Source organism: Arachis ipaensis, chromosome B8 (genome assembly GCF_059453495.1).
Source record: "Arachis ipaensis isolate K30076 ecotype BB chromosome B8, ASM5945349v1, whole genome shotgun sequence".
Lineage (NCBI taxonomy): Eukaryota > Viridiplantae > Streptophyta > Magnoliopsida > Fabales > Fabaceae > Arachis > Arachis ipaensis.
The window spans coordinates 123,671,201-123,698,283 of NC_142443.1; the positions used below are offsets into that span (position 1 = coordinate 123,671,201).

Below are 27,083 nucleotides of genomic sequence, written 5' to 3' on the forward strand. Positions count from 1 at the left end.
CTCTCGAAAAACAAAAGTGAGAATCTAAAACAATAGAACCGCTACACCTGAGCGCTACCAAAAGAAGATGCTGATGTCGCTGTCTAATCGCTGTCAGAAGTCAAGTCCACGATCTCTATATCAATTTCGGGAAACTCATCGTCCACAGAAGTCAGATCCACGATCTTTATCTCCTCAATATCCTCGTCGTCAGAAATAACAATGACCTCTAATGTACTATGGGGACTACCATCACTGTTGTCACCTGTTGAAGCTGTACCACTAGGAGAAATATGCTCAACTGCTGAGGCCTGGCCAGGCGCCACGGCGAAACTCCCAATAGGCTCTATGGTGAAAAGGTCAGAGAAATAAATAGAAAGCAACTCCATCGACATATCCAAATCTACTGGAGGAAACTCAGGGATGTAGTCATCGACGACAGGGCCAGGCTCAGGCACTACCTCACCATCCTGGTGTGCTGGAACAGGACTTCCATGCATGTGATCAAAAGGATGGTGGACAGAATCGAGATATAACCACGACATCGGGATATAACCCTAGTTCCTTACAAGTACAATCCCCTACTTCTGCTCACAAACAACTCAGACGGATTCATCCTCGCTGGAGAAGACATCGGACAAGTCACCTAAAGGCGTTTGGACCTCACATTCAAGTCCAAAGCGACCCAATTTTCGATAACCCTCGATACATGCACCATATCTAGGTTTTTCATCTTTGTTTGTTTCCCTTAGTCGTTTAAGGGAAAGCGAAATATTACACATCCATGGCATTGCTAAAAAGTACGAAGCAATGAAGCACATAAGTTAAATAATATACTATTACATATTGTGATTGAAAATTGCACATTCAGAAAGGTCTTGCACCTTCTTGCCTATACTTTGAAGTTTGAACTACATGAATCGTTCGCATCAATTCAAACATTTGAATATGGTTGCAGTAATCTTAGCAATTACATCAATCGGAACACGATTCACATGATTGCAGCACCTATAGAACTTCCAGTAAGAGTTTCTCTGTTAGGTCTTTGGAAAGTCCCATCACAGTATCAGTTGAACCAACCTGGCAAAAAGAAGAACTAGTTTTGATAACAAAATGGCAGAAAGAGAGAAGAATCTGTACTAAGATCCAACTCAAGAGAAACATTATGACTAGTGGACTAATCCACCATTTTTTTTTATTCAATTTGTGTAGCAGCAATAAATGTAAAATTAGTAAAAAATTACTGGTATGAGAAAAGGTTAGGTATTAGTCTTTAATTAGTAGTCTTAGATTCAAGTCTTGAGAAGAAAAAAAATATTTGTAATTGAATGCATGTATAAAATTTGTTTACATTGAAAGTGCATTAAAATTAAATCCATATGAAATTTTAGGAAACAAAACAAAACCTAAATAACCAATCCACATCTATCCCCTTGGTATATAATTATATATTAATGCGCAAACCACAAATACTTCATTTTTACTCACGTATGCATATTGTATGCGTATATGCATATCTCATACTTTAAACTTCTTAAATTTGTAACTAATATGTCATAAAATTGCTGTATATAATATGTATCATATCATGTTATATTCAATACTCATTTGTGTTTGTGTAATGGGGATATTATGTAACCTGGTTATCTAGGAAACCAATCCCATTATCATAGCAACAAAGATGTGATTTTGGAAGCAAAATAAGCCCACAATAAAATGGGGAGAGATAACAATCTTGACATTCTTTACATGAAGTCCCAGAAAGAGAATATGCTGAAAGAAGAGTAGGTTAATGGATTTTGCTGTGCTGGTAATGTGATATTTCTAAATGAACTGATGTTAATGCGCATGAATAGCAACATAAACTTCTAAGGAAGATCGTTATGGAGAAAGAAACATAACTAACCACTGCATCTACAAATGGTAATGTGAGTGGATGTTCCAGCATCAAACCGCCAGCAACTCTAAATGTAACTCCATCGTCAATCTGCAAAGCTCCCAACAAATAAGAAAACTCAACCTAAGAAAAGGGGAGAATCACACCTTAAAAGCTAGCTATTAAGAAGAAAGAACCACTCTCCTTAAATACAACATCAAGCATCCAATATTACTCGACGTGTGACTTTGGGAACCCCATAATACCCTAGTCCCTAACATATTCACCAACACGAATTCCCTAAAGGAAAGTTTCAAAGATCTTGAAAACAAGTTCAAGTACTATTTTCACCTCCATACTTAGCTCAGTGAAAAGGGGTGAAAAGTGTAATTACAAAAAATTAAAAGAAAAAAAAAGGTTACCAGATTATCAATGACCTCATCTGGTATTTCATGGAAATAAACCTGTCTTAACAATGAGAGATGTTAGTTATCTGCAGAATGAGAAAAATATTGAACAAACTCAAGCATCAACAACTTGCACCTCTGCACTATCCCATCCCCCAGAGCGCTTTCTAGTGGCGAGGTTAGTAACCATAACAGATCCTACAACACCTGCATGGCTACCAGAATATCCTGCAAATTATTTGAATTTGTGAATGTTCCTGGCATGTGTACATATAAAACAGAAACAGACCCAAACTAAACCTTTGATGAATTCCCGAGCTTCCTTCTCACTAGTTGGCTTTTCCCTGATTATTCCTTGGTACACCACAACCTACAGAACATTTGTAAAGACAGAAATAGGCTTAGAAAAGTATTATATAAATTTTAAATGAAGAGCAGAAAGAATGTGAGAATTGCCCCCTCAGAAAGTGTAAGTGCACAACACAGCTTGGAGGACAGATATATACCCTATTAATTAAATATAATGTTCTCAATAGATTTATCAGCAATAATTTGTACTTTTCGTTTTCATGGGTGGAGTTTTAACTAGTGTTTTCTTTTATCAAACAACTGATCTATTTCATCTAGCAAAACGGAGGGAAGCCCATCTATTGAGAAAATCTACTTCTTTCATTTTCCAAAAAAGAAAAAAAAAACACGGACTAAGGAAAACAAAAAAAATCTCGATAATAGTACAAAATTATGTGAATAGACCAAATTAAACTCATAAAAATGACAAACTTCAATTAATTAATACAATTAATATTACACTTAATTGTCTTTCTTCAAATTACATCATTAAGGATAAATTTGAAAACTTAAATTGATACTAACTAAATATTATAAATTAGACAAATATTTTGAGACCATAAGAAGAGCAAATTGAACAAATATTATAAAATGGAAGGAGTAAGCTTTTGCTAAGGAGGATTCATTATTTTCCGCAAAAATGTAACTTTACTCCTTTCTTCTCACTAATATATACTTAGATAATAGGGTCATACAAAAATAGAAAAAATGCATACATCGTAGATAGCTAATAGAACTTCAACTGGGATGAAAAAAATATCAGCAGGCTAAGCATGTCAAAAGCATAACACGGAAAGTTGCTGGCAGATATGTTATCTGAAGTTTCTTTCCAATAATGCATTACTGAAATTAAACAAATAAAACTTAAAAGATAAAAGAAATTGTCCATACTCCATACATACAGTATCTGCAGTAATTAACAAAGTGGTGGGACCATCTTTCTCCAAGTTACTTCCAATTAGTAGCTTTTGCACAATAGCATCTGCCTAATAAGAATATCAAAACGTAAGAATACTAAATGCATTTTGGAAAAATCATACCATTCTTTTAGTTTATGTGCTTATTTAGATGAAATTACTGGCTGATAACATGAAACCTGCAATCTTTCTGCATAGTCAGTCACAACAACTAGATGCAAGAGACCTTGAACAGATATTTTATTCATCAGAAAAAAAAATCTTCGAAACCAAATAAATATATGATCGTGTTTCAGCTGGTTTTCATTATCAAGCATGCGCTTTGCTTCATATAGAAGCTTGAGAAGGAGAGTGGAGTGAAGTTCTTGTAGCATTAACTGAACAATAAGAATACAAAATCTTTTCATCCCACTCTCTTTTTAGTCATCACATTATTTTTCGATCTAATATACACAAAAAAAATATTAATATTCAGTCTATTAAGGCCCCGTTTGGTAACCGTACTAAGATAAAAATACATGGGAAATTCGGTTATACAAACCTATTCGGAGAAACAGATAGATATATAAAGAAGCAACATATCTCTGTCATGTCTCAAATTTTTTAATTTCGATTTATTACCAAACACAGCTTACCCTAATTATCATATAGATATAGATAATGCACAATGATTTGCCAGCCATTGGATAATTGCCACTGCCTAATGCAGTACATCACTACAGAATCGAAATAGCAATGCGGACTAATTACTCTAAAAAATTGATGGATCAAGATCAAGCCAGCCAAATTAAGAACAACTAGTAATGATGGAGAGTAAATGCACAAGGTGCTCATTGAAATTTTAAGGGTGAGTCAATTTGGGTCTATCTAAAATAAGACATAAGACACTCTACTTGGACTGTAATTTTTATCTCAGTATCCAAGGTGGAAGTCATTGCATTTGGAAGATTTGTAATAATAATAATAGTAATAATTGAACCAAACATTCATACCTTCGCCTCAGCCAATGCCATAACCAAATCTTCTGGCTTTTCCTTCCTGATACTTTTCTCATCAATATCCGCAGTCTAAATTTTAAGCCAAAATAAATATGCTCAGCCTTCTGTTATGGTAACCAATTAGGAATTAAAATTTTACAAAGCCACAATACACGCTAGTACATATACCATTATTGTAAACTCGTATCCCATCTCAGCAAGAATCTGTCTTCGAGCCTTGGAAGAAGAACCCAAAATAATCTGTTGGAGATAACTAACATCAACCAATTTTTCTTTTACTAATACGTCTTAACATGTTTGTAAAAAAGGCTAATTGATACTATTGCATTTAATTGATATTTAATTGATACTAATCTGTCTTCGAGCTTGACTCATACTATTTTGATCTATCGAAACCTCCACTACAAAAGTCAGCATTAGCTCTCCAAAAAAGGGACAAAACAAAACGCTACCATTTGTCAATTACATTACATTACAGGGAAGGGAAGAAAAGAGAAAAAATAAGACTGATAACTAATCAGTTGCAATTTTAAATTGCAAGAGTGCAAAGTGCACCCATTAAAAAGGTTGAATGAAAGAGGAGAAACTGTAAAATATTCAGTCATCTTTTTGTTGCTGCGGAAGCGAAATGCTGCACACACAGTCCGTGAGCTTGGTCGCAGATGCAACATATATCTTATTTATTCGATTCGAGCATTATAGGATAAGAATGGGAAACAAAGTGTGTATAGGAGAAGTCCCATACCTTAATCGAAGGGTTTTTTGCAGCCATGGATAGTCCTCTGCGCAGCGTGTCATGTACGCTCATGTTGCTGTACGCAGTAGCATAGAATAGAATTGATAAGCACAGAGATGCTTCCTAAGAAACAGGAGGCTACAAAAAAAAGAAAACTCTCAAAATTTAACTATTAAAAAAATCTTTAGTATCAAAACTATTAATTTTTGTGATATTTAAAAAAATAACGAAATTTTTTGAAGAAAGATAAATATATTTTTAAGTCTTTTTTTGTTTATTTTTTTTAATTATCTATTATATTCAAAGCTTTTATTAATAAACTTTTATTTATAACAAAAATTTATTATTGTAAACCACCAATTCACCATTAGTAAATAATTTCATTATTTGATTGCACTCTTAAAACCCAACACAACAACATAAGAATAATAGAAAAATATTTTTTTATTTTTATTAATTCTTTTGAAATTGAGAACTCACTTTATTATCAATATAACAAATTATCTATAATTTAATATTAAAAGTTTATAAACATTTTAAACATTAAAGTTTATAATTAAACAAATCACGATAATAAGTCAAGCAGAGCAAAAATTTACGCAAATCAGCCAAATCAAAAACTGATTCATGAATTCATTAAGAGGCATTTCTATATAGTTCGAATCTACCTAATTCGAACTGCATTTCCATGTAATCCGAATCACCCTGATTCGAATTACACACACCCACACACCCACTAATTCAAATCAACCTGATTCGAATTATACCCACACTAATTCGAATCAGGGTGATTCGAATTATTCACACACGTGCACATAGTAATTCGAATTGGGCAGATTCGAATTACTCAGTTAAAAAAATTATTAAAAATATATATTTCGTGAATAATAATTTAAAAAAATTTATTAAAAAAAATTATTAAAAAAGTTAATAATTTAAAAATTAAAAAAATATATATTTTATTTCATACAATAAAAAAAAGTTAACAAAATATTTAATTACGAGATTTCTTTAAAATATTAATGAGCTATCAATTCGAATTCTATATAATACTCTTTTGTCCATTTTTAATAGCTCATGAATATTTTTTAATAAAATTTTTTAATAAATTTATTTAAATTATATGGTGAAATATTACATGATTCGAATTACGCTCTGATTCGAATTATATGGTGAGTAATTCGAATTCTATACAATACTCTTCTGCTCATTTTTTATAGCTCATGAATATTTTTTAATAAATTTATTTAAATTATACCACAAAAAAATATTTTATTCTCTACAAAATAATTTTAAAAAATGGCTTAAAAGATATTAGGAGTACTATAAAAATTTGTAATGTCCTAATGACTTAGGACATTAAAGAAATACTCTACATAGTCAATAATAATTTAAAAACTAAAAAAATATATTTTTATCATGTATTTACCTAAATCACTAGAATATTACAAATTTTTATAGTACTCATAACATCTTTTAAGATATTTTTTTAAAATTATTTTGTATGGAATAAAATATATTTTTTAATTGTTTTGTATGGAATAAAATATTTTTTTTAATTTCTAAATTATTATTGACTATATAGAGTATTTTATTTAAAATTTGAGTACATGCATGTATTTACTTAAATTATTAGAATATTACAAATTTTTATAGTACTCCTAACATTTTTTAGGCCATTTTTTTAAAATTATTTTGCATAGAATAAAATATTTTTTGTAGTATAATTTAAATAAATTTATTTAAAAAATTTATTAAAGAATATTTATGAGCTATTAAAAATGAGCAAAAGAGTATTGTATGGAATTCGAATTGATAGTTCATTAATATTTTAAAGAAGTCTCGTAATTAAATATTTTGTTAGCTTCTTTTAATGTATGAAATAAAATATATATTTTTTAATTTTTAAATTATTATTTTTTTTAATAAATTTTTGTAATAATTTTTTTTAAGTATTACTCACGAAATATATATTTTTAAATTTTTTTAATAATTTTTTTAACTGGGTAATTCGAATATGCCCAATTCGAATTATTATGTGCACGTCACCAAAAAAAAAATAAGTCACCAAAAAAAAAGAATTACTATGTGCACGTGTGTGTGAGTAATTCGAATCATCCTGATTCGAATTAGTGGGTGTGTGGGTGTGTGTAATTCGAATCAGGGTGATTCAAATTACATGAAAACGCAGTTTGAATTAGGTAGATTCGAACTATATAAAAATGTAGATTGGTAGATTCATGAAGCAATTTTTGATTTGGTTGATTCATGTAATTTTTTCATTCCCTTGGCTTAAATAACTGATTTGCCCTAAATTTTAGATACGGAATTCAAAAATAAAAGAGTGAGTCTTATCTTCTTCCATCTCTATTTTTAGGCAATTTAGGCACAAAAATCATAGTCAACAAAGAACTCCTCAAAAGAATTATTAATAAACAAATTTTTAATTAATCAAATGAACAACTCATCACAAATTATAATCATCATTAAGTATTTTAATATCTCCTTCATAAACAGATAACCCAATATACAAAAAAAATGAACAAAATCAACTCAACAAAAAATATTTAACATAATCATTCAGCAACTAAGACGATCAGAAAACCACTAATACCAGTATTATTAACAAAACTAAAAAAGTATTATCAAAACTTGAAAATCACCAATTCAATATTATTAACAACAGTAGAAATTACAAAACAAGCAAAAATAATTTCGGCCAACAGTGCTTACCGGCGGCGAAAGAGAAAGGAAAGTGACAGCGACGATGGAGGAGTGGGAACTGCCAGCGAAGAGAGAGAGAGAGAGCGCTTGAACAAATGAGACGACGATCGCAACAGAGCTTCCACCCGACGGCAACAGAACTTTCTAGGACAGTGACAGAGCTTCCTACGACGGCCACAGAGCTTCCACACGCGACGCCTGTCTCCGGAGGGGACGAGTTCGCGATGACTTCGAAGAGGGACGGTGATTGCGGGGCTATGGGGCTGCGAGCTATGTTTGGGGGCTAGGGTTCTCCACTGGCAATTTGAATTTCAGAGAGAAAGAGAGGAGTGGGACTGGGGGGATGCAGGTAGGGGTGCACATGGCCCCGCCCGGACCAAAGACCAGGTTCGGTCCCGAATATTTTAGGGACTAATTTGGTGCGATTTTATCAGGTCTAAGGCTAGGTAAGGGTTTCAAAAATAGACCCGATCATTATTTTGGGTCTGGTCCAGGTCAAGGCGAACCCGGCTTCACCGAACTCATGTGCACCCTAAGGGAACTAAAAAAGATATATATGTTTTAAATTAATTTCAATATTATGTTATATTAATTATAAGCTTATTGTTTTATTTTTAATCACACTTGTTAAATTAGAAAATAGATCAAACAAGCATCAAATTAGAATTTATGGACAAATTCAAGTTCAAATATGGATATCAACTTTTCGATAACAAGTTTCTTCTATATAAATAAGTGAATTATAAGTAAGTTTCTTTATAAATTATTGTTAAAGCTTCAAAGACCCGGTTTGAACCTGATATAGTTGTGACCCGAAAATATTTATATTTTATCAGGTCTAGGGGCGGGTTAGGGTCTAAAAAATAGATCCGGTTTATATTTAGGGTCGGGTCTGGGTTATGACAAACCCGATTTCACCCGACCTATGAACACCCCTAGCTGCGGGCTACGTTTGGAACTTTCGAGGAATATGGTCTTTCTTTTTTTTTTTAAAGGTTAAACGGCGCCATTTTGAGGAATTGTAATTGAACCTGAAACCCTTAAATAAACCGGGCGATTCATCGGTTAACTGCCAGTTCGTCTGTTTTTTTTTTATCAATTTTTCGCCATTTGGTTTATAAGATCAACCGAACCGACTAGGTGATCGGTTTTCAATTAATTCGGTTGAACCAGTCAGTCTGGTTTGAATTTTAGAACTATGATTCGTCCCTAATTTTATTTTTTATTCGAAATCGTCACCATTTTATTTGGTATTAAAATCATCATTTTGAAAAAATAATTTTTTAAAAGACAAAAATATCCCCTATTGCACCAGCACACTCTGTATTTTCTACTACCACCACCACCACCGCCTTATCCCACAAACTATCAGCCATTTCTTCCCACAACTATCCATTTTATTCATAATCAACAACAGAACATTCAGATTTAAGAATCTATCATCAACAACAACACAACATTCAAATTCAAGACAAAAAATTCAAGAATCCAATCCTTCAAACTCAGCAACAACATCACAATAATTCATATATTTTGAAAAAAGATTAGGTAGTGACAGTGAGAAATCTGCCACCGATACCACCACCATGAAAGAAGAGAAATAGAATGCAAGAGAGAGAGAGAGAGAGAGAGAGAGAGAGAGAGAGAGAGAGAGAGAGAGAGAAATTTGAAACCACCACAACCGTCAAAACTACTACCGCCGCTTGTCTTCGACACTATCGCCGGAAAAGGGAGGAAAAGGATATTTGAATCCCCTGCTATTCGATGGCGACGGCAGCACTTCGACAAAGAGAACTTCAAGGACTAGGGAAGCTACCGCTTTGATCGTCGTGGTTGTCACTGCTCATTCGTGCCGCCACTGAGAGACCAAGATCGCGACGGAGAGGTCTACTTCCGCGCACAACCCACCTCTATTGCTGCGGTTTTCTTGGTTGCACATCGCCTATGCTCCTCCCAGGTTCCACTTGAACTCGTCGTTCTTGTTCTCCTCAATGGTGCCGCTTTGATATGCCACCGTCTTTGCTTCTTTGATGAGCAAAAATTAAAGCTCACTAATACCGGTAAGTGCATGGATCGTTTAAGTAATACCACGGGCAGTGGATATCATTCCCACGAGAATTAAAGGATTGAACAAGCAATTATCAGATTAAATTCCTAATTAGATTAAAATAACCTGGATTGATGAGGGTGAAACTTGTATCTAGGGGTGGCAATATGTACCCTACCCGCGGGTACCCAACCCGATCCCATCCGCTCGGGTAAGGTTGCCAACCCGATCCGAAGCGGGTAGGGTAGGATGCGAGTAAGGTTCTCGTACGAGTCGGGTAGGGTGCGGGTTGAGTTTCAACCCTACCCGACCAACCCGCACTCTATATATATTTATATTATATACTTATATAAAAATATGTTTTAAGTGGATGTTGAATCAAAGACCTCTTATTAAATGCAAAAGATCCTTAGCCACTAAAAGAAAATTATTAATTGATAATTTAATATTTTTTTTTACATAAAAATCAGTTATATTTTAAATTATCATCAAGTTATATAATAATGTTATATATTTTTTGTAACCCGCGGGTAGGGTCGGGTACCCGCGGGTTAAGAGCGGGTAGGGTTAGGGTTGGGATATTCTCAACCCGCGGGTAGGGTTAGGGTTGAATCCAAATCCTACCCTACCCTACCCATTGTCACCCCTACTTGTATCTTACTGAGAGCTTGAGAACCTTGAATGTTTGAATGCTTACGAATAGAGAGCCTGAATGTTAATTTGAGAGAAGATAGTGGTGGTGAGAGTCAAGAATTTCGGAGATATTTATACTTTTAAAGAAATTAAACCTTGTTTATTTATCTTGAAGTTTGTAAAAGATCTTTCACGACAAATCTCTAATCAATCGTCACCTTTATAAAAGTGTGGCCATTGACCTCTTTTGGCCATACTTTTAAAGTATAGCAAGAAAAAAGTGTGGCGACATATCTTCTTTTTTGTAGTGTGATAATCACAGTGAAAGGAGATTCATAAATATTACAATTATAGAATTGGATAATTGAAAAATAAATTGATGACAAATTAAGAAATGAATAATCTTAAGATTGAAAAATATAAGACTAAGATTTGAACATTAAAATAAAATTGAAAAAGACATTACAATTAAATATTCATAGAACTTAATGATAAAATTTTAAAGATAAAATAGACTATAATTGATAAATAATAAAATAATAATTTATAAAATAAAAAATAAATTTTATAATTAAATAATATATAAAAAATTAATTAATAATTAAAATTAAATAAAAATTATTTAATAATTATTAAAAATTTTAAAAAATATATTTTATTACTACCACCGTTTAATAACGAGTAAAACCCCTTTCCGGTCCCTAACCATTTATGAAAAGGACCTGGCATCCCCTCACCATTAGAAAATAACAACACGGTCCTTATCCATTCTCTCTATGTGATCGAAAGGATCCATTTGTCGGTACTTCCGGTTACTTTTTACCCGAAAACCGACAAGAGAGTCCTTTCAGTCACACGGAGAGAATGGATAAGGACCGTGTTATTATTTTCTAATGGTGAGGGGGCGACAGGTCATTTTCTAAATGGTTAGGGATCGGGGAGGGGTTTTACTTAAAATTGGATACAAAGAGAATCAATTAATTTTTTTTATTCAATTTCTTAATGCAACAAGAAAGAAATACCTCAATCTAATTTGTTCACACCATAGTTTGGAAATTAAATCGAAGGAACTCACTCAACTTTCTACCTAATTTTTCGATGCAACAAGAAAGTGACTTACTCAACCTCACTTGTTTACACCATGCTTTTATCATGAAACTTAAAAAGGGTTTGTTTTTTTACTTTTTACACCTATAATTACTTACTACAATAGTTTGAGTTATTTATAATATCTTATTAAGTTAAATAAAGAAAACTCTAAATCCTCTAACATAAAATTTAAATTAGTAACTAAATAAACAAAATTAAAATACATAAAATTAAATTAACTTCCAAAAGTAGAAAAAAGTGTATAAAATAATAATCTTGAACTAGCTTTTTTTTAGGTTCAACAATATAGAACATACATGTCGTTCTTAAAACCCAATCCAAGACATAATAATGCGTAATCAATCCAAATAATTATTACTTTTGTGTTAAGTCTCGTTGTTAATAATCTCGTGCTATCTATTAAACTCAACTTTTATAGTCTATAATGACATAATTATTTTGGTGTGGTCCAATAGTAAAAATTTAAACTTTGGGCTTTAACCTTTAATCATTTAGAAAAAGACTTGGCACTCTTTCACCATTAGAAAATAATAATACGGTTCTTATTCATTCTCTTCGTGTGATCAAAAGGACTCTCTTGTCAGTTTTTGGATAAAAAATAACTGAAGTACCGACAAAAAAATCCTTTTAATCACATAAAGAAAATAAATAAAGATCGTATTATTATTTTCTAATGACGAGAGAAGAGATCGAAGAGAGGTTTTACTCTTTAATAATTTAGAAATTGTCTAGACCATCAAATCTTTTACCATTGTGCTAGAAGTCTAGAACGGAGTTGGCTTCCCTGTACTTCCAAGGCCACACATATTACGTCATTTTGGCTACAATTAATGCAAGGTTATATTTTGATGCCCTTTCGTGATCCGATGCCCCAGGGCCTAGTCATTAATGAAAGCCAAATCCCTTCTTCTCTATAAATCGACTCCATTTTCGCATAATATGAGTAAATACCCATAGTCGTTTATGAGATTCACGTAAATACTCATAATAATTTTTAAGATTTTGATTTTTCTATTGTAGTCCTCTAGATAAAGCTCCGAGTACTCAAAGTAATCCCTACGTATATTTCTAGTGATGAGTCATCATTGGAGTGCTGACGTGGACTCGGTTTGCCACGCTGGAGGGCTCTCAACTGTTGAGCTGGCGAGTTTCCAATTTTTACCCAGATTAGTCCCTCCTATTATATTTAACTTTAAATCCCTAAATTCAAAGACACTTCATCTCTTCTTCTTGTTCATCTCTTCTTCTTTTTTCAAACATGTCACGTGAAATATAAATTGTCTGGCTTGTATATACCATCAAGCATCAGGTGTTGTCTTTCTATAATAATCATGAAACATATTAGAAGTCTCGGAAGTCAGCAAGTATTTTTTTGATAATAATATTAAACATGTATGCTGAATGAATCTAATTTGCAAAGCTCCTCAGAAAGCATATTACATCTGATAACTCGCTAAAAAGTTTGTTATGTGCCAAGTTAAGGACTTGAATGTCTTGTAGACAAGACAATGTGTTTGGCACATGACCCATGAGAGTATTGTAGCTAACATCCAGAACTTGAATCTCAGTGAATATCCCCACTCTTTCACGGATGCAACCAGTTAACTGGTTATTTAGGAACATAATCTCCTTCAATTTAGAACCCATGAATCCAAAACTTGTTGGGATGTTCCCACTCAACTTGTTGTTGGCTAAATTTATCACTGATGCAGGAAAATTTCCAAGATTCTAAGGAATTTCACCTTTAAATTGATTGTTTGTTGAGAAACAGTGCATCAAGATTCTTGTAGAAGAGTTCTTGAGGGATTGTCCTAGAGAAGTAACTGTTACTGTTAAGGTGGAAAAGGGACATGTCAGTGAGTAAAAATAGCTCTTTGACAAGAGTTCCTTGAAAATTTGCATGGTTGAGATCCATGCTTGCAACTACAGAGAATGCTGATGCAGATGCACCCATTTCATCTTCAGTAAAATCACAAAAAACCTCTTTGTAAGAACACACATTTGGACCAACCCATGTTCCTAGAATTTTCTTTGGGTCATCAGTGATTGCAAATTTCCATGCCTGTAGCGCTGTGTAAGCTCCATCCAGATTTGATTCTGAAGAAGATCCAGAGGGTTGTGGGTTGTTAACCCCTCCCCCAACCCAAACTACTCCTCCTCCACCACCATTGCCAACACCAACACCAACACCTATAGTATCTGATATATGCTTGAAAGAAGAAGAAGAAAAAGAGATGAACAAGAGGAAGAGATGAAGTATATGAGAATTTGGGGATTTAGGGTTAAATATAATAGGAGGGACTAATCTGGGTATAAATTGGAAATTCGCCAGCTCAGCTAACCGTTGGGAGCCCTCCAGCGTGGCAAACTGAGTCTACGTCAGCACTCCAGTGATGACTCATCACCAGAAATATACTCAAGGACCACTTTGAGTACTCGGAGCTCTATCTAGAAGACTACAATGGAAAAATCGGAATCTTAGGAATTATTATAAGTATTTGCATGAATCTCAGGGACGATTATGAATATTTACTCCGCATAACATGATAGAATCCCAATTTAATTATTAAATTTTTTAATATTATAAATTTAAATGAATCGATTGATTTTATAAAATTTTTTATTAAATTTAATAATTTTACTATTTAAATCTTGTTATAATTTTATATTTTATTTATTTAATTCACTTTTTAGATTTTACACAAAATCTAGATTTTATATTTTTCAACTAACTCTGTTAAAAAAGAAATTGAATAAAAAAAAGAAACATCCAATAAAAAGTTATTAATAAACCGATAATAAACACTATTATTTTCACTAATTCTCATGCAGTAGAAGTTCAAATCAAAATCCAATACGAAATTAATTTGCCTTCTAGCAAGAGATTATTATTATTATTATTATTTATATATTAAATAAAGAAAAATCTTATTCTTGCAGGACAAATTAAGTATATCTTGTAGTATCTGGAAGCGGGGTGCCGTCTAAAAAGTGTTTGAGGAGAGAAAAGGCTCTTGCTGGCTGGTAGCTTGGCACTTGATGCCCTGCTCCTCTTACTGTCGCAAAAGTTAAGCCTCCCTTGTACACTTCTGTATACCCACCAGCCTGTTTCCAATTCAGTTTCATAAAAAGATGTTGGAAGTATTATTTCTCTAATTCTTAAAGCATAAAAAGAAAATGAAACAAAAAAGAATTGTGTAAGGACAATTATTGGTTATTACTTACCTCTGCAAACAGATACCAAGGATGCCAAGCAGTTTCAACAGAAAGGTTCATCTTCTTAAGTGAATACTTTGTTGAAGTAACAGGCACCCTTCCATCTATGTCACCACTGCATATCATTTGATATATATAAACAACAATAAATAATTAATAATTCACCAGTACACATACATTTATTAGAATAATTTACGTGAACCAAAGAACGAGAAGAGAATGCTACAACTACAATAAACTTGTTTCATAAAGATTAGGATAAATCGACACTTATAACCAGAACTGGTTTCTAAACCAAAAAATTCGGCGACTAATTATGACGTCTAATGAAATATGAATCTACTAAGTATTATATAATCTAAATAAAAATTGAAAAGACTTCATGAAAAAAATGTTATATATATTACGACTCAAACATATGAAAAGAATGATTACCAAAAATTACTTGATTACCAAACAAATAAAAAAATACGAAAAGGATAGTACTACTATTATATTTAAGAAATGAGTTTAAGATAATGAATAATTGAATATCATCACACCTAAATTTGATAATATCATTTTTATTTGAAAAATTTTACTTTCAATATGAAACGTATATATTTATATCAAAATCTTATCAAATTAAAAATGATATTATGTAGCAATGTCTAACTTTTAATCAAAAGACAAAAAGTAATTGCTCTCAAAAGACAAAAAGTGATATTATGTAGTTATTACTAATGAGACTTTATCGATTAGTATTATATAAAAGAAATCTATTAGGTAGCGTTTGTTTTGAGGTACTGAGACAGAGACAGAGAGATTGAGACTTAGTATTGTGTTTGTTAGTTCAGAGACTGGTACTAAAATTTCTGTCCCTGTCTCTAAAATTTCAGTATTTCAGTACCTCAAAAAAGTAGGGACACAGGGACTGAAATTTTTAGAGATGGAGACTGAAACTTTAATAACATTTTATACCTAAAATACTTTCATTTCAATTAATTAATTCCAATTTTATTCTTTGTGCAAATTAAATTAGAGTTTCATTCTTGTTTCAATTCCTGTCTCCCATTTTGCACCAAACAGAATACTGATATTTATTTCAATCCCTGTCTCTTAGTCTCTGTCTCTCAGTATCAATCTTTCCGTCTCTGTCTTTCTACCAAACGCCACCTTAGGTAGCATTTGTTTTGAGGTACTGGAACAGAGATTGGAAGACTGAGACATAGTATCATGTTTGTTGGTTCAGAGACTGGTACTAAAATTTATGTCTCTATCCATAAAATTTCAATATTTGAGTACCTCCAAAAAGTAGGGACACATGGAATTGAAATTTTTAGAGACGGAGACTGAAATTTTAATAACATTTTATACGTAAAATACCCTCATTTTAATTAATTAATTTCAATTTTATTCTTTGTGCAAATTAAATTAGAGTTTTATTTTTGTTTCAATTTCTGTCTCTCACTTTGCACCAAATAGAATACTGAAATTTATTTCGATCTCTGTCTCTTAGTCTCAGTCTCTCAGTCTCAGTCTTTCAATCTCTATCTCTTTACCAAATGCTACCTTATAGACACTAATATAATTAGATCTGTTATTTATAGACCTTCTAATTCTTTAAGAGGTTTATTCAAAAGATTTGCAATATAACAAAGATATTCCACTAGAAATATTATTATTACTTCGACTTATATTCCCCAAAAAGTGGATTTCTCTCTAATAGCTCCGAATGAAATAATCGGACTAGAACTAACATAATTCGATAAAATCTGGATAAATAATATGATAGAAAGAAATCAAATACACTCTGTATGTTATGCACACTCTCACTATATATTGGAGTCTCTACCAAGACAAAATGGAGTATATATGTTATGCAAAACCTTTTTATGAGTACCTGAAAATCCAGACCCTTAGTCCGTTGTGAAGGAATTCATGTAGAAGGGGAAGCATGGTTGAAGGGGAGTCACCCCACCTGCCCATGACACCACTGCAAGGTTGCCAGTCATACTTGAGTTTGGTAACATTCGCATGGATGGCCTCTTGAACCTCTGCCCGGTTAAGATAGGCAATCACATAATTATCACTGCACGGATCAGCAACAAGCTGCTCCACACACACCAAAAATAAATAATTAATGAATTGTTGTATATACAAAATAGAATTCGAACTCTAGCACTTATTTAAATGGATAAGTGAGTTTACCACTAGACCGACTTTAGTTAGTTAAAATATATAAATACTAGTTAAGCTATGTATGTGCAAACAATTATGATATTCAAAAGTTAAACACATCAAATATTTCACTAACTTAGCTTGTATCCATTTTATAATCAGAAGTAGATATCACAATTGAAGGTTCAATAATTGGAATTGGAATCTCACAGAGTGCTTCTTGGGCCGTTTTGTGAGGCTTTCATTGCGGCAAAAAAGTGGAGCATAGATGTTGTAGATATCAATGAAACGAGTAGCCCTATAAAATGCATCCCATGCTGTATCGCACTGGAGGCTACGCTGATCGGAAGGATCTGAAGACTTATGATCACAATATGTGTTGATATCGTGTGCAACATTGTCTGAGATTATTGCATGGCTTGCAAGAAAATCGTACATTCCAGCATCGTCTGTTTCATCGTTTATCACTGCATTCCCAATCTGCATAATAATAATTTAGTTTTGTTTCATTAATATCATTTTTCTCATACTACTTCATGAAATCGGCTAGGTTTTTTTTATATATTGGGGACTAAAGTATAAAATACAGTATTATTGAAGAATTTAGTGTTTTATGTATATATATGGAGACGTTACGCAAATATACCATATATTAGAAAAATTCAAACAATACAATTTAGAAATGCCTGATTGCAAATTATCAGAATAAACAATAAATAATTCTTTAACTTTTTATTTAAAAGACAAATAAATCATCGACTAATTAAAAATATAAAAACGTCTTTTACTTTTTAAAATGTGACACGTCTAAGTCTCTCTAAAAGACTGATTAGTCATTAGATATTTTAGATAAAAAAATTTAAATATTTCATATTTTAGAAAATTAAGAATGTTTTTATATTTTTGATTAGTCAACGATTTATATGTTTTCGAATTAAAAAATTAAAGACTCATTTTTTCTTCGTAATCTTCTTTTAAAATTAAAAAAATACAGTTTGGGGAGACCAAAATGTACTGAATGTCTAAATCCCAATTTTATTTTATTTAAAACACAGCAATTATATTCACGGATGGCGAATTTTCAACAATGACTTATATCGGCAATATTCTCATCCCTTTATATTATTAGGTGAAAATTCAGATACAGTCAACTTCATGTGAAGTTTTCACCATATTATTATTATCCCATTCTGGTTAATAAAACAGTGTTTCACTTATTGAAGCACAATATTTAAATTTAAAAATGTATGGAATTCTCGTATATATATATATATATATATATATAGTCTTTTTTATTTTTGATATTGTTACTCGATATATTTTTTTTTCCAGAATATCTTTGTAAGAATTTATAAAAAAAAAAAAAAAAAAAAAAAAACCAGTTACATTATTAAAATAAGAATCAGAATATCCATAGGGGAGAAATAGAGAGGCAATAATGTAATTGAATACCAGTATTCCTTTAAGGTTAACGATTGTTTTGTTGGCCTTCTTGTTATGGTAGAGAATAGTATGTGCAAGTTCAGGAACATAATGCCCTGCATAACTCTCCCCAGCAATGAAGAAATCCCTCTTCTTATATTCAGGAAACCTCTCCAACCAATTCACCAAGAATACATAGTTATCTGCTGCTGTTTTCTTGTCATCATTATAATAATCAGCATAATCTGATGATCTGTTTGAGTAAGAAAATCCTACTCCAGTTGGTGACTCCAGGAACAAAACATTTGCAGCTTCAAATTATATTCAATTAAGTCACAACATAATATGTTACAAATTACTCAAATAAAGGAAATCAATTGAGGTAGTATATATATACATACATACCATGATTCCAACGATATCTATTTAGGTAAAGTGTTCGTCCATCACTGTTTACTCGGAAGGGTCCAAGTTCTTGCATTGCTCCATAGGCAAGGGATGAACATCCAGGACCTATAGTCAAACCAGGTTGTTTCACATTTGTAACAAAAACATCTATAAATTTAAAAGTACAAAAAATAAAATGATGGTTGCTGATTGGTGACAGATTTTTATATTCATAAAAAATTTGATTATTTTGCTATGAACAAATTAATTATTCAAGTGTAAAAAGTTTTATTATTTTACTGTGAATTGTTTTTTGGTAGTGGATTACTCTAATAAAAAATTATGATATCAAACATATATATATATATATATATATATATATATATATATATATATATATATATATATATATATATATATATATATGTGTGTGTGTGTGTGTTAACTTTAATATGCTAATAGTAAAAAAATTTAATACTATCATCATCTAATCAAATTAATGTATTTAGATAACTTTTTAAGTAGTAAATTTAAAAATTAATTATTTTTGCTAATACGTCAATACATAATTGACTGTCTGTTTTTTTACTGTATATAAAAATTAAATTATATATATTAAATACATAATAATTGATATTTATAGTATTTATAGAATTCTTTATCAAAACTGTATACATAATAATACTCATAAAAAAAAGATAAAATTATTGATCTGATATCCTAAAAGAAAAATTTGTTTTGAGGACCTATCTATTTATCAAAAAGTGGTAGATTTGTCTTCCAAACTCTTTTGAGAATTTGAGATTGTTTTAATTTCTTTCATAGTTTCATCTATAATTTTGTGCTGATACAATCTTTGTAAATACTGTTATTTTTGAAATGATATATTGAATATATATTTGTCACTTCGCTAAAAGCTCTTTTAAAACGTTAAAAACGAATATCTTTTCCCCTAAACATTAAACCCTACGAAATTCATACAAATAAGTCATATTTTCCATGGTAAATGTTCTATATATCTTTTTGCATTTACAGAACAATATGAATTGCTAGAGACAAAAAAAGAAAAAAGCACCTACACACTAGCTAAAAAAAAAGGAAAAATAACGTTTATTTTCATGGTAAGATTTTATTTTTCTAGCTAGTAGTTGTATTCTTGAAAAGAATATATGAGTAAATGGTTACATAAGTCCTAAGAGATTATTTGTTTTCTAAATTGATCCTCAAAATATTTTTTAATTAAATTTATCTTTTAAAAATTTTAAGTTAGTTATATTAGTATTTTTGTCATTTCCGTTGCTACCTACATTAGAATTTATTGATATGACACGTTAAATAATATCATAATACATATCTGGTAATCCTAATTGGCCGCTAATATAATAAGTTTATAAAATTATATCAAATAAAATCTCAAATTAAAGAATTATGATGCCTCAAAGTTCTCCCTTAATTAAGTTTTGATTTGATCTAATTTTATAAACTTTATAATATTAGCAGTTAATTAAGATTTTTAGATGTATATTATAATATCACTTAATATATAATATCAGTAAATTTTGATGCTGTTAACAAAAGAAATAACAAAAGAATCAACGTGATTAATTTAAAATTTTCAAAAAATGAATTTAATTAAAAAATATTTTATAATAATTTAAAGAACGAGTGATCGGGACAAATTTAAATATTTATTCGAATATATAAATGTACGGACAAGTTAAATAACATCAAAGAGATCAATTAATATCTAATTACATCACATAACATATGTGTGTGTGTGAATTTGTTAATGTTTATTCTTCTAGAGTTGAACAGGAGTCCTCAAATTATGGGATCTAACCAACCTGCTATTCAATGTTCAAATCACCGCCAATGTGAGAGCACATTGGCATAACAATAAAAAAAAAAAGGGAACTACTCATTATTAAAATAGTTTCTCCTTAGCATATTATTAATCTATTTAATCAGTCTATCTTAAATAAATATTTAACATTACAGTTCACTGAATATAAGAAAATAAAGAATAATGAGCGTTTCCAAACAATTATGACTTTTGAGAGTGTTTGATTGAGAAAATATGTTGGTTGAACTACTCTTGTGAATAGGTGAGATCTCACGGTATAGGTCAAAAAATTTTCTTCTTATAAGTATGAAGCACAAATTAAATAATGTTGGGAAGGTAGGGGTAATTACTTTTTTGTTATTGTAATTTACTTCAACCAACATATCAGTTACAAGTAAATCAAAGATATTTTTTGGCTTAGGATAAAAATAGACCAAACTAAATAAGTAATAAAACAAAATAGACCATTAATAAGTAAGTCCCACGTACGACAGGATCGGATGTACATGACTAGTTTTTCAGGCAAGATTCTTAATTTGATTACTAATAATTGTTATTTTGACAAACTAGGTATGTCTGTAAATGAGTATATTTAGATGCAACTTATATTCAAATTCACTAATTCAGGAATATACTTTAAGATAAACATGACCTAATTTAACTAATTATTATCTTGGTATATATTAGTAAACTTAATATATTTGGATACTGCAAATGTGTTCAACTACATTGATTTGTATCCAGCTCATTATTTCATTGTTGTTACAGTTTTTCATTAGAGGAAAAAATAATAAGTTGAAGTGATAAAAGAATTTCGTCTATTGTGAGATTTATACTAGGAGTTTAATTTTAATACAGTATAAAATGTTTTATGTAGTAAACCAAAATTAAATTAGTTACTCTTAAATAATGACCATCTTGAATAACATGAACAACCACCAATCAAATAAAAATATATTATACCCTAATTTAATGTTATTAATTAAATTTAAAATTAATTTACTCTTTTAGCTCTATTATTAATTCACATTGTTTACACATTATTTAAAAATATTGTTGGTTACCTATACTTTTCCTTCCATAGTACAAACATCCGTAATCGGTAATAAAATATTGATAATTGTAATTATATTAAATTAGTTAATTTGATATTTATTTTGAAATGAAAATAACAATTTTTATATGTTCACCAAAATAAATAAATAAATAGATGACAAAGGTATGTACTTGGCCAGTAGTCAAAGGAATATTTCTACATGAGCATGTGTGGACGCTACTGATTAAGGATTTCAAATTAAAACGAAAAAAAAAAAATAGCTTTCATGTTTTTTAGTGTGGAACACTTCAACTAATTAGCATGTTCCATTTTAATAAAAAAGTTGGTGATATACCTCATTAGCAAATAGCATGCATTATGTAATAATGTTGTGTATAATTTTGAGTTAATATTTTATCTAATAATCAAAAAGACTAATTTACTAAAATAAAGGGTAAGAAATGTGTAAATTTCTCTTTTGTTTGAAAAAAATATTTTAATTTTATTTTTAATTTCTTAGAAAGTAATGAAACTAATATAATTTAGTTATGTACTTTTTTTTAATTTTCAATTTTTGTTTGATAAAAGATAAATGAATGAAAGCTTATGTGAATTGAATGTTATACCTCCATTGAGCCAAAGAAGAAGGGGCTTTGTTTCCTTAGAAGTCTGAGCTTCCACAAAGTAATAATAATAGGCACGTCCTGCCAAATGGTTAACCGTGACATACCCTCCATACTGACTGAAATTCACCTTTGGCTGCCCCGGCAAACTCACAATTCTGTCTTTCTCTTTCAGACCCGCCTGAGAACCCACATCGGCGGCGGTGGCAGTGGCGGCTTCATGCACAATCTCTGGTGCCTCGAAGTGCCCCCTGTTGATTTGTGATCCTGCTTTGAACTTGGCCTTGAAAAACTTGTCCAGAGCCCGACCTTGTTTGTTTCCATGTATTTCAGACACACAGCATGAAAGGATAATAATGAAAATGGATATAAGAGACCAACTACATGCTTTCCCCATTATGCGTTAATTCTTTTGTGTATCTCTAATCTCTCTATACATAAGTGAGAGGAAGGAAGGTGATATTTATAATTTCATCATATTAACCATATACTTTTCCAAACCTAATCTTTACTATCATTTGGGTAAATGATTTAATTTTAAAAGTTAAAAATATATTTTGTCAAAACTAAAATTTATAAGATTTATAATTCAATTATACATGTTCCGTGTATATAAAAAATTAACTACCAAATTAATCACTTTTATGTAATATATATTTAAATAAACAGTAGTTGATTTTATAATTGATTTCTAGTGTACATATAATTATTTTCATTTGATACATTTTGTTATTATGAAAATAGTGTCTGAAGAGTCAAAATATTTTTTTAACTTTTTAAAATTATATTTTATTAACTGTTAAATCTTTTAGAAATCAAAATATATATAATAGTTTAGCTGTATGAGAGAATACATTGTATTTTGTTGTAGATTTTTAATTTGGAAATACCATTAAACTCAGTGTTAGCAAATATGTGAATGATTTGGATCAAACTCAGTGTTAGCAACGTGTTCCTAATTTATTCGCTAATCATTGTAGTACTACTATGCGATGGTGTGTGCACGGTAAATTAAGAATTATCCTATATTAATAAGGTACTAAGGAAGATCACAAATAATATAAACTACTATTCTTAACCATAAAAATTTAAAATATTGATAATTTACATAAATAAAACTCAATTTATATTGTCAAAGATGAATAAATTTATAATTTTAATTATGAAAATTCAAAATTCAAATAAATATACTCATAATGAAATTAATACTTAGATATTTGTGTATAAACTTAGTTTGTTTTTATCTGTAAATAAATTTATTAATATTTTAAATTTTTGTTGATAGAAATGAGAATTTTCTTGAAAGTTAAAAGAAAAATGAAAAAAAAAATCTGATTTAAACGAGCACTTGGAATTAGGACTGGCAATTCATACCCTATCCGCGGGTATCCAATCCGGTCCAATCTATTCAGGTAAGGTAGGCTATCCGACCCGCTGCGGGTAGGGTAGGGTACGGTTATGCCTGCAGGTAGAATAGGGTACGGGTTTAGGGTGTACCCTACCCTACCCTACTCGCACCTCATATATAATACATATTTTATAAAAATTAAATAAGTAAAGGAAGTAAGAGTTGAACTCACAACCTCGTTTATGTAATAACTTACAATAAGTGAACAACCACTAAAACTAGTTAGTTAATTTAGTAATTTAGAGCATTAATTTTTTATTTTTTATGTTATTAATATGTATAAAATTCGACATGATTGAATTTTATATTTACTTTGAAAAAATTTGATATTTCTGCGGGTAGGGTAGGATTTAGAATTTTAGAGTGCGGGTAAAGTTAGAATTGAGAGATTCTCAACCTGCAAATAGAGTAGGTAGAGTTTTTTTCAATTCGTAGGTAGGGTTATGATAGAATAGGGTTTAGACCCTACCCTATCCATTGCCAGCATTACTTGCAATTTTTTGTTTAAGTTAGTCAAGCTTGTTTAAGGATGCATTTAGTAGTGTGTTGATTAAGTTTTTCAACATGAGAATTTTTAATTTAAAAATAAAAGTAAAATTATCATTGAAACTTCTACCACTAAAATTTTCATAAATACTTTAAAAATATTAGTTAACAAAAATTTATAAATTAAGGGTAAGATAATATTTTTGTGTTTACTTATAAATTCTAAATTTTCATATAAACTAAAAGAAAAGAATATGATCATTATCAATTAAAGTGAGAATCATGCCCCTGCGCCCCGCCCCCGGGGGGGTGTTCAAGAATCGTACAAAATCTTGTTCTTTTTTAATATACAGAACACCAAAAAAATATATAAGAATGAAGTGTACCAATTTTTTTGGTTTTCATAGTATTCCTCGTTTTAACAGGCCAATAACAAATTAGTTGCGGATCAGAGTTTCACTTAAAAATTTATCGGCTAGTTAATGAATTGTTAGAATTTGTTATTAACCAATGAGTGGGTAGGGTGGCTATATATACAAAATGAGATTCAAATTTTTTACGCTTATTTCAGCAGAGTAATAACCTAACTACTAGAAAATTACAAACATAATACATATATAATAACCCAAAATTATAGCCCAGTTCAAATTATAAACGGCCATGGCCCAAATTCTAGCCCAGCTCACAACGTGAATACCTACAGTTATATGACATATGGGCCAGTAGGTGATGAATTGAGAACCCTCTGGAAGTTGTCGAGTTGGTTCCTTTAGCATCAACACAGTTTAAAGCGGTTACAAAAACGATTACGGAGAGAAAAGCCGTTGGATTGATGGTTGGGTGAAATGGCAGGGAATATGCTACCGGGAATACGAAGGGTGGTTGGAAGAAGTGGTTGTGACGGTTACAGAGGGTGGAGTAGATGGTTGAGCTCTAACATAGAGTCAGACGCATTGGTGGAAGTGAAGCCAGGGGAGGTTGGAATGATATCCGGTATTCCAGAACAACATCTAAGGAGAAGGGTATGCTAATAATGCTGTTATTGCCCTTTACTTCTTTTTTACTTTTCATTTGTTGTTATCAAGTATGATTCAACTTCCGGGATTTTTGTCCTTACAGGTCGTCATTTATTCCCCTGCAAGGACCGCATCCCAGCAAGGCTCAGGCAAAGTTGGAAAATGGAAAATGGATTTCTTATCTACGCAAAAGTATGTTTTCTTTAGGGTGAAAACTCACATACAGTTGTCTTTATATAAAGTTGATAAAGTTGATAGTGGTTAGATAATAATTTAGTTAAATTTGTCAAATCATCAACAATTTTTTAGTATCCATGAAGATAACTGCATGTGAGAATTTACCAATTGTTGAAGTTTGGAACTCACCATAACATATCCGCACTAGAACAATCAACTCTGTTTCTCTGGAGATTTGAAACTATTTGACTTGCTCATTGTTGTATCCACTCTTTGATTATTTCATCTAGTTACAGTGTTGAAAGACCTGCCTAGCTGAAGTAGAAACGTTGAAAGTTGTCACTATCTGTGTATGTTTTTATATATATGAAGTGAGGTTGTTTATGAGAAACCATTTTGATGTAAAAAAAAATATTAGGTGGGAAAATCCGTTGATGGGTTGGACTTCAACCGGTGATCCCTACTCCTATGTCGGTGAGGCAGCTCTCAGCTTTGATAGCGAAGCTGCTGCCAGGGCTTTTGCTGAAAAACACGGTTGGGACTATACGGTATCACCATAGAACTTTTTTTGCTTCTCTCTTGGTTTGTTAACTCAGTCATTTTTATTTTAATTTCATTGAAGATGATAGATAGGAGGAGAGGCCAGAGCCAATATATATATGTATTAATTTTACAAGTTACTTTAGACATTTTCAGGCTTATTAAGTTAATCTAAAAAATAAATTCAATTTATTTTTCTTTCTTTTCAGGTTAAAAAACGTCACACTCCCCTTTTAAAGGTAACTATGCTCTTTCATATAGTAATTTGAGTTGAAATTATTTCCGTGTTCAAATGAGCCAGTGAAGGATCCACATGCAAGAGGTTGGCCGGGCATATGTCCCCACAAAATTTTGTTTTAAAATGGATTAGGAGTACCAGATATATGTATTGTTTGCCTCTATGATTTATTAAATTTAACCCCATAATCTAAACTTTCTTGTTCCGGTTTTATTGCTTGCAGCCTAAATCTTACGCAGATAACTTCAAATGGAAGGGACCAAACAAAACTGACGATGGGCATGCTTATTAGCCTCTTTCACACGATTACACGAGTATCTGTTATGTTATTGTTACATAGTAAATAGGTTGGGTAATTAGTGATGTCCAATAATATAGCACACGGCAATGTAAACAAAAACATTAAACTCAGTTTATACAGATACATATACCGTACGAGGAGCTCTAGTTAATACTAAATTTCATTTGAAGGGTTACAAGTTGGGAGAGTCAGACTTGTGTGGCAGCTCCAACTGAAAAGATATTCCCCTCATGCAGCATTAAAAATTTAAGCTTTCTAAAAGTCGTTGTTTCGAAAGGTCTAATCCCAGGGTTTTCTAACTGTTGTTTTAGTCTATATTTTAAGCTTTTTAATGCAACGCTAGAAAATTCATACTCTTGGCTGAGACTAAGATTGAATTAAGTTTTTGTATTGTGTTTAGTATAAAATGTATTGAATTGCGTTATATCTAAGGTCATGTTTGATTTAAAATAAAT

General features: G+C 31.1%; 3 protein-coding genes and 1 pseudogene across 3 annotated transcripts; 1 reads left to right on the forward strand and 3 right to left on the reverse strand.

The window, feature by feature from the left end:
* Window positions 1–769: 769 nt before the first annotated feature.
* Window positions 770–5,420, reverse strand: LOC107613953 (Maf-like protein). Its single transcript, XM_016316154.3, has 9 exons — window positions 5,271–5,420; window positions 4,694–4,765; window positions 4,520–4,594; window positions 3,513–3,596; window positions 2,563–2,632; window positions 2,399–2,490; window positions 2,278–2,319; window positions 1,886–1,966; window positions 770–1,059 (listed from the first exon to the last, which is right to left on the reverse strand). Exons 1-9 carry the CDS (start codon window positions 5,331–5,333, stop codon window positions 988–990), a joined length of 651 nt encoding a protein of 216 aa, XP_016171640.1. The 5' UTR covers window positions 5,334–5,420; the 3' UTR covers window positions 770–987.
* A 7,762-nt stretch (window positions 5,421–13,182) lies between these two features.
* LOC110265348 (leucine-rich repeat extensin-like protein 7) lies at window positions 13,183–14,177 on the reverse strand (annotated as a pseudogene).
* Window positions 14,178–14,572: 395 nt separating this feature from the next.
* On the reverse strand, window positions 14,573–22,919 carry LOC107614384 (serine carboxypeptidase-like 40). Its single transcript, XM_016316592.3, has 7 exons — window positions 22,466–22,919; window positions 18,979–19,086; window positions 18,604–18,884; window positions 17,362–17,631; window positions 16,874–17,082; window positions 15,001–15,106; window positions 14,573–14,880 (listed from the first exon to the last, which is right to left on the reverse strand). The coding sequence occupies exons 1-7, from the start codon at window positions 22,857–22,859 to the stop codon at window positions 14,722–14,724; spliced, it is 1,527 nt and encodes a 508-aa protein (XP_016172078.1). The 5' UTR covers window positions 22,860–22,919; the 3' UTR covers window positions 14,573–14,721.
* A 2,189-nt stretch (window positions 22,920–25,108) lies between these two features.
* Window positions 25,109–26,819, forward strand: LOC107614385 (NADH dehydrogenase [ubiquinone] iron-sulfur protein 4, mitochondrial). The gene is made up of 5 exons (XM_016316593.3): window positions 25,109–25,378; window positions 25,476–25,564; window positions 25,968–26,097; window positions 26,299–26,328; window positions 26,551–26,819. Exons 1-5 carry the CDS (start codon window positions 25,202–25,204, stop codon window positions 26,617–26,619), a joined length of 495 nt encoding a protein of 164 aa, XP_016172079.1. The 5' UTR covers window positions 25,109–25,201; the 3' UTR covers window positions 26,620–26,819.
* Window positions 26,820–27,083: the final 264 nt, after the last annotated feature.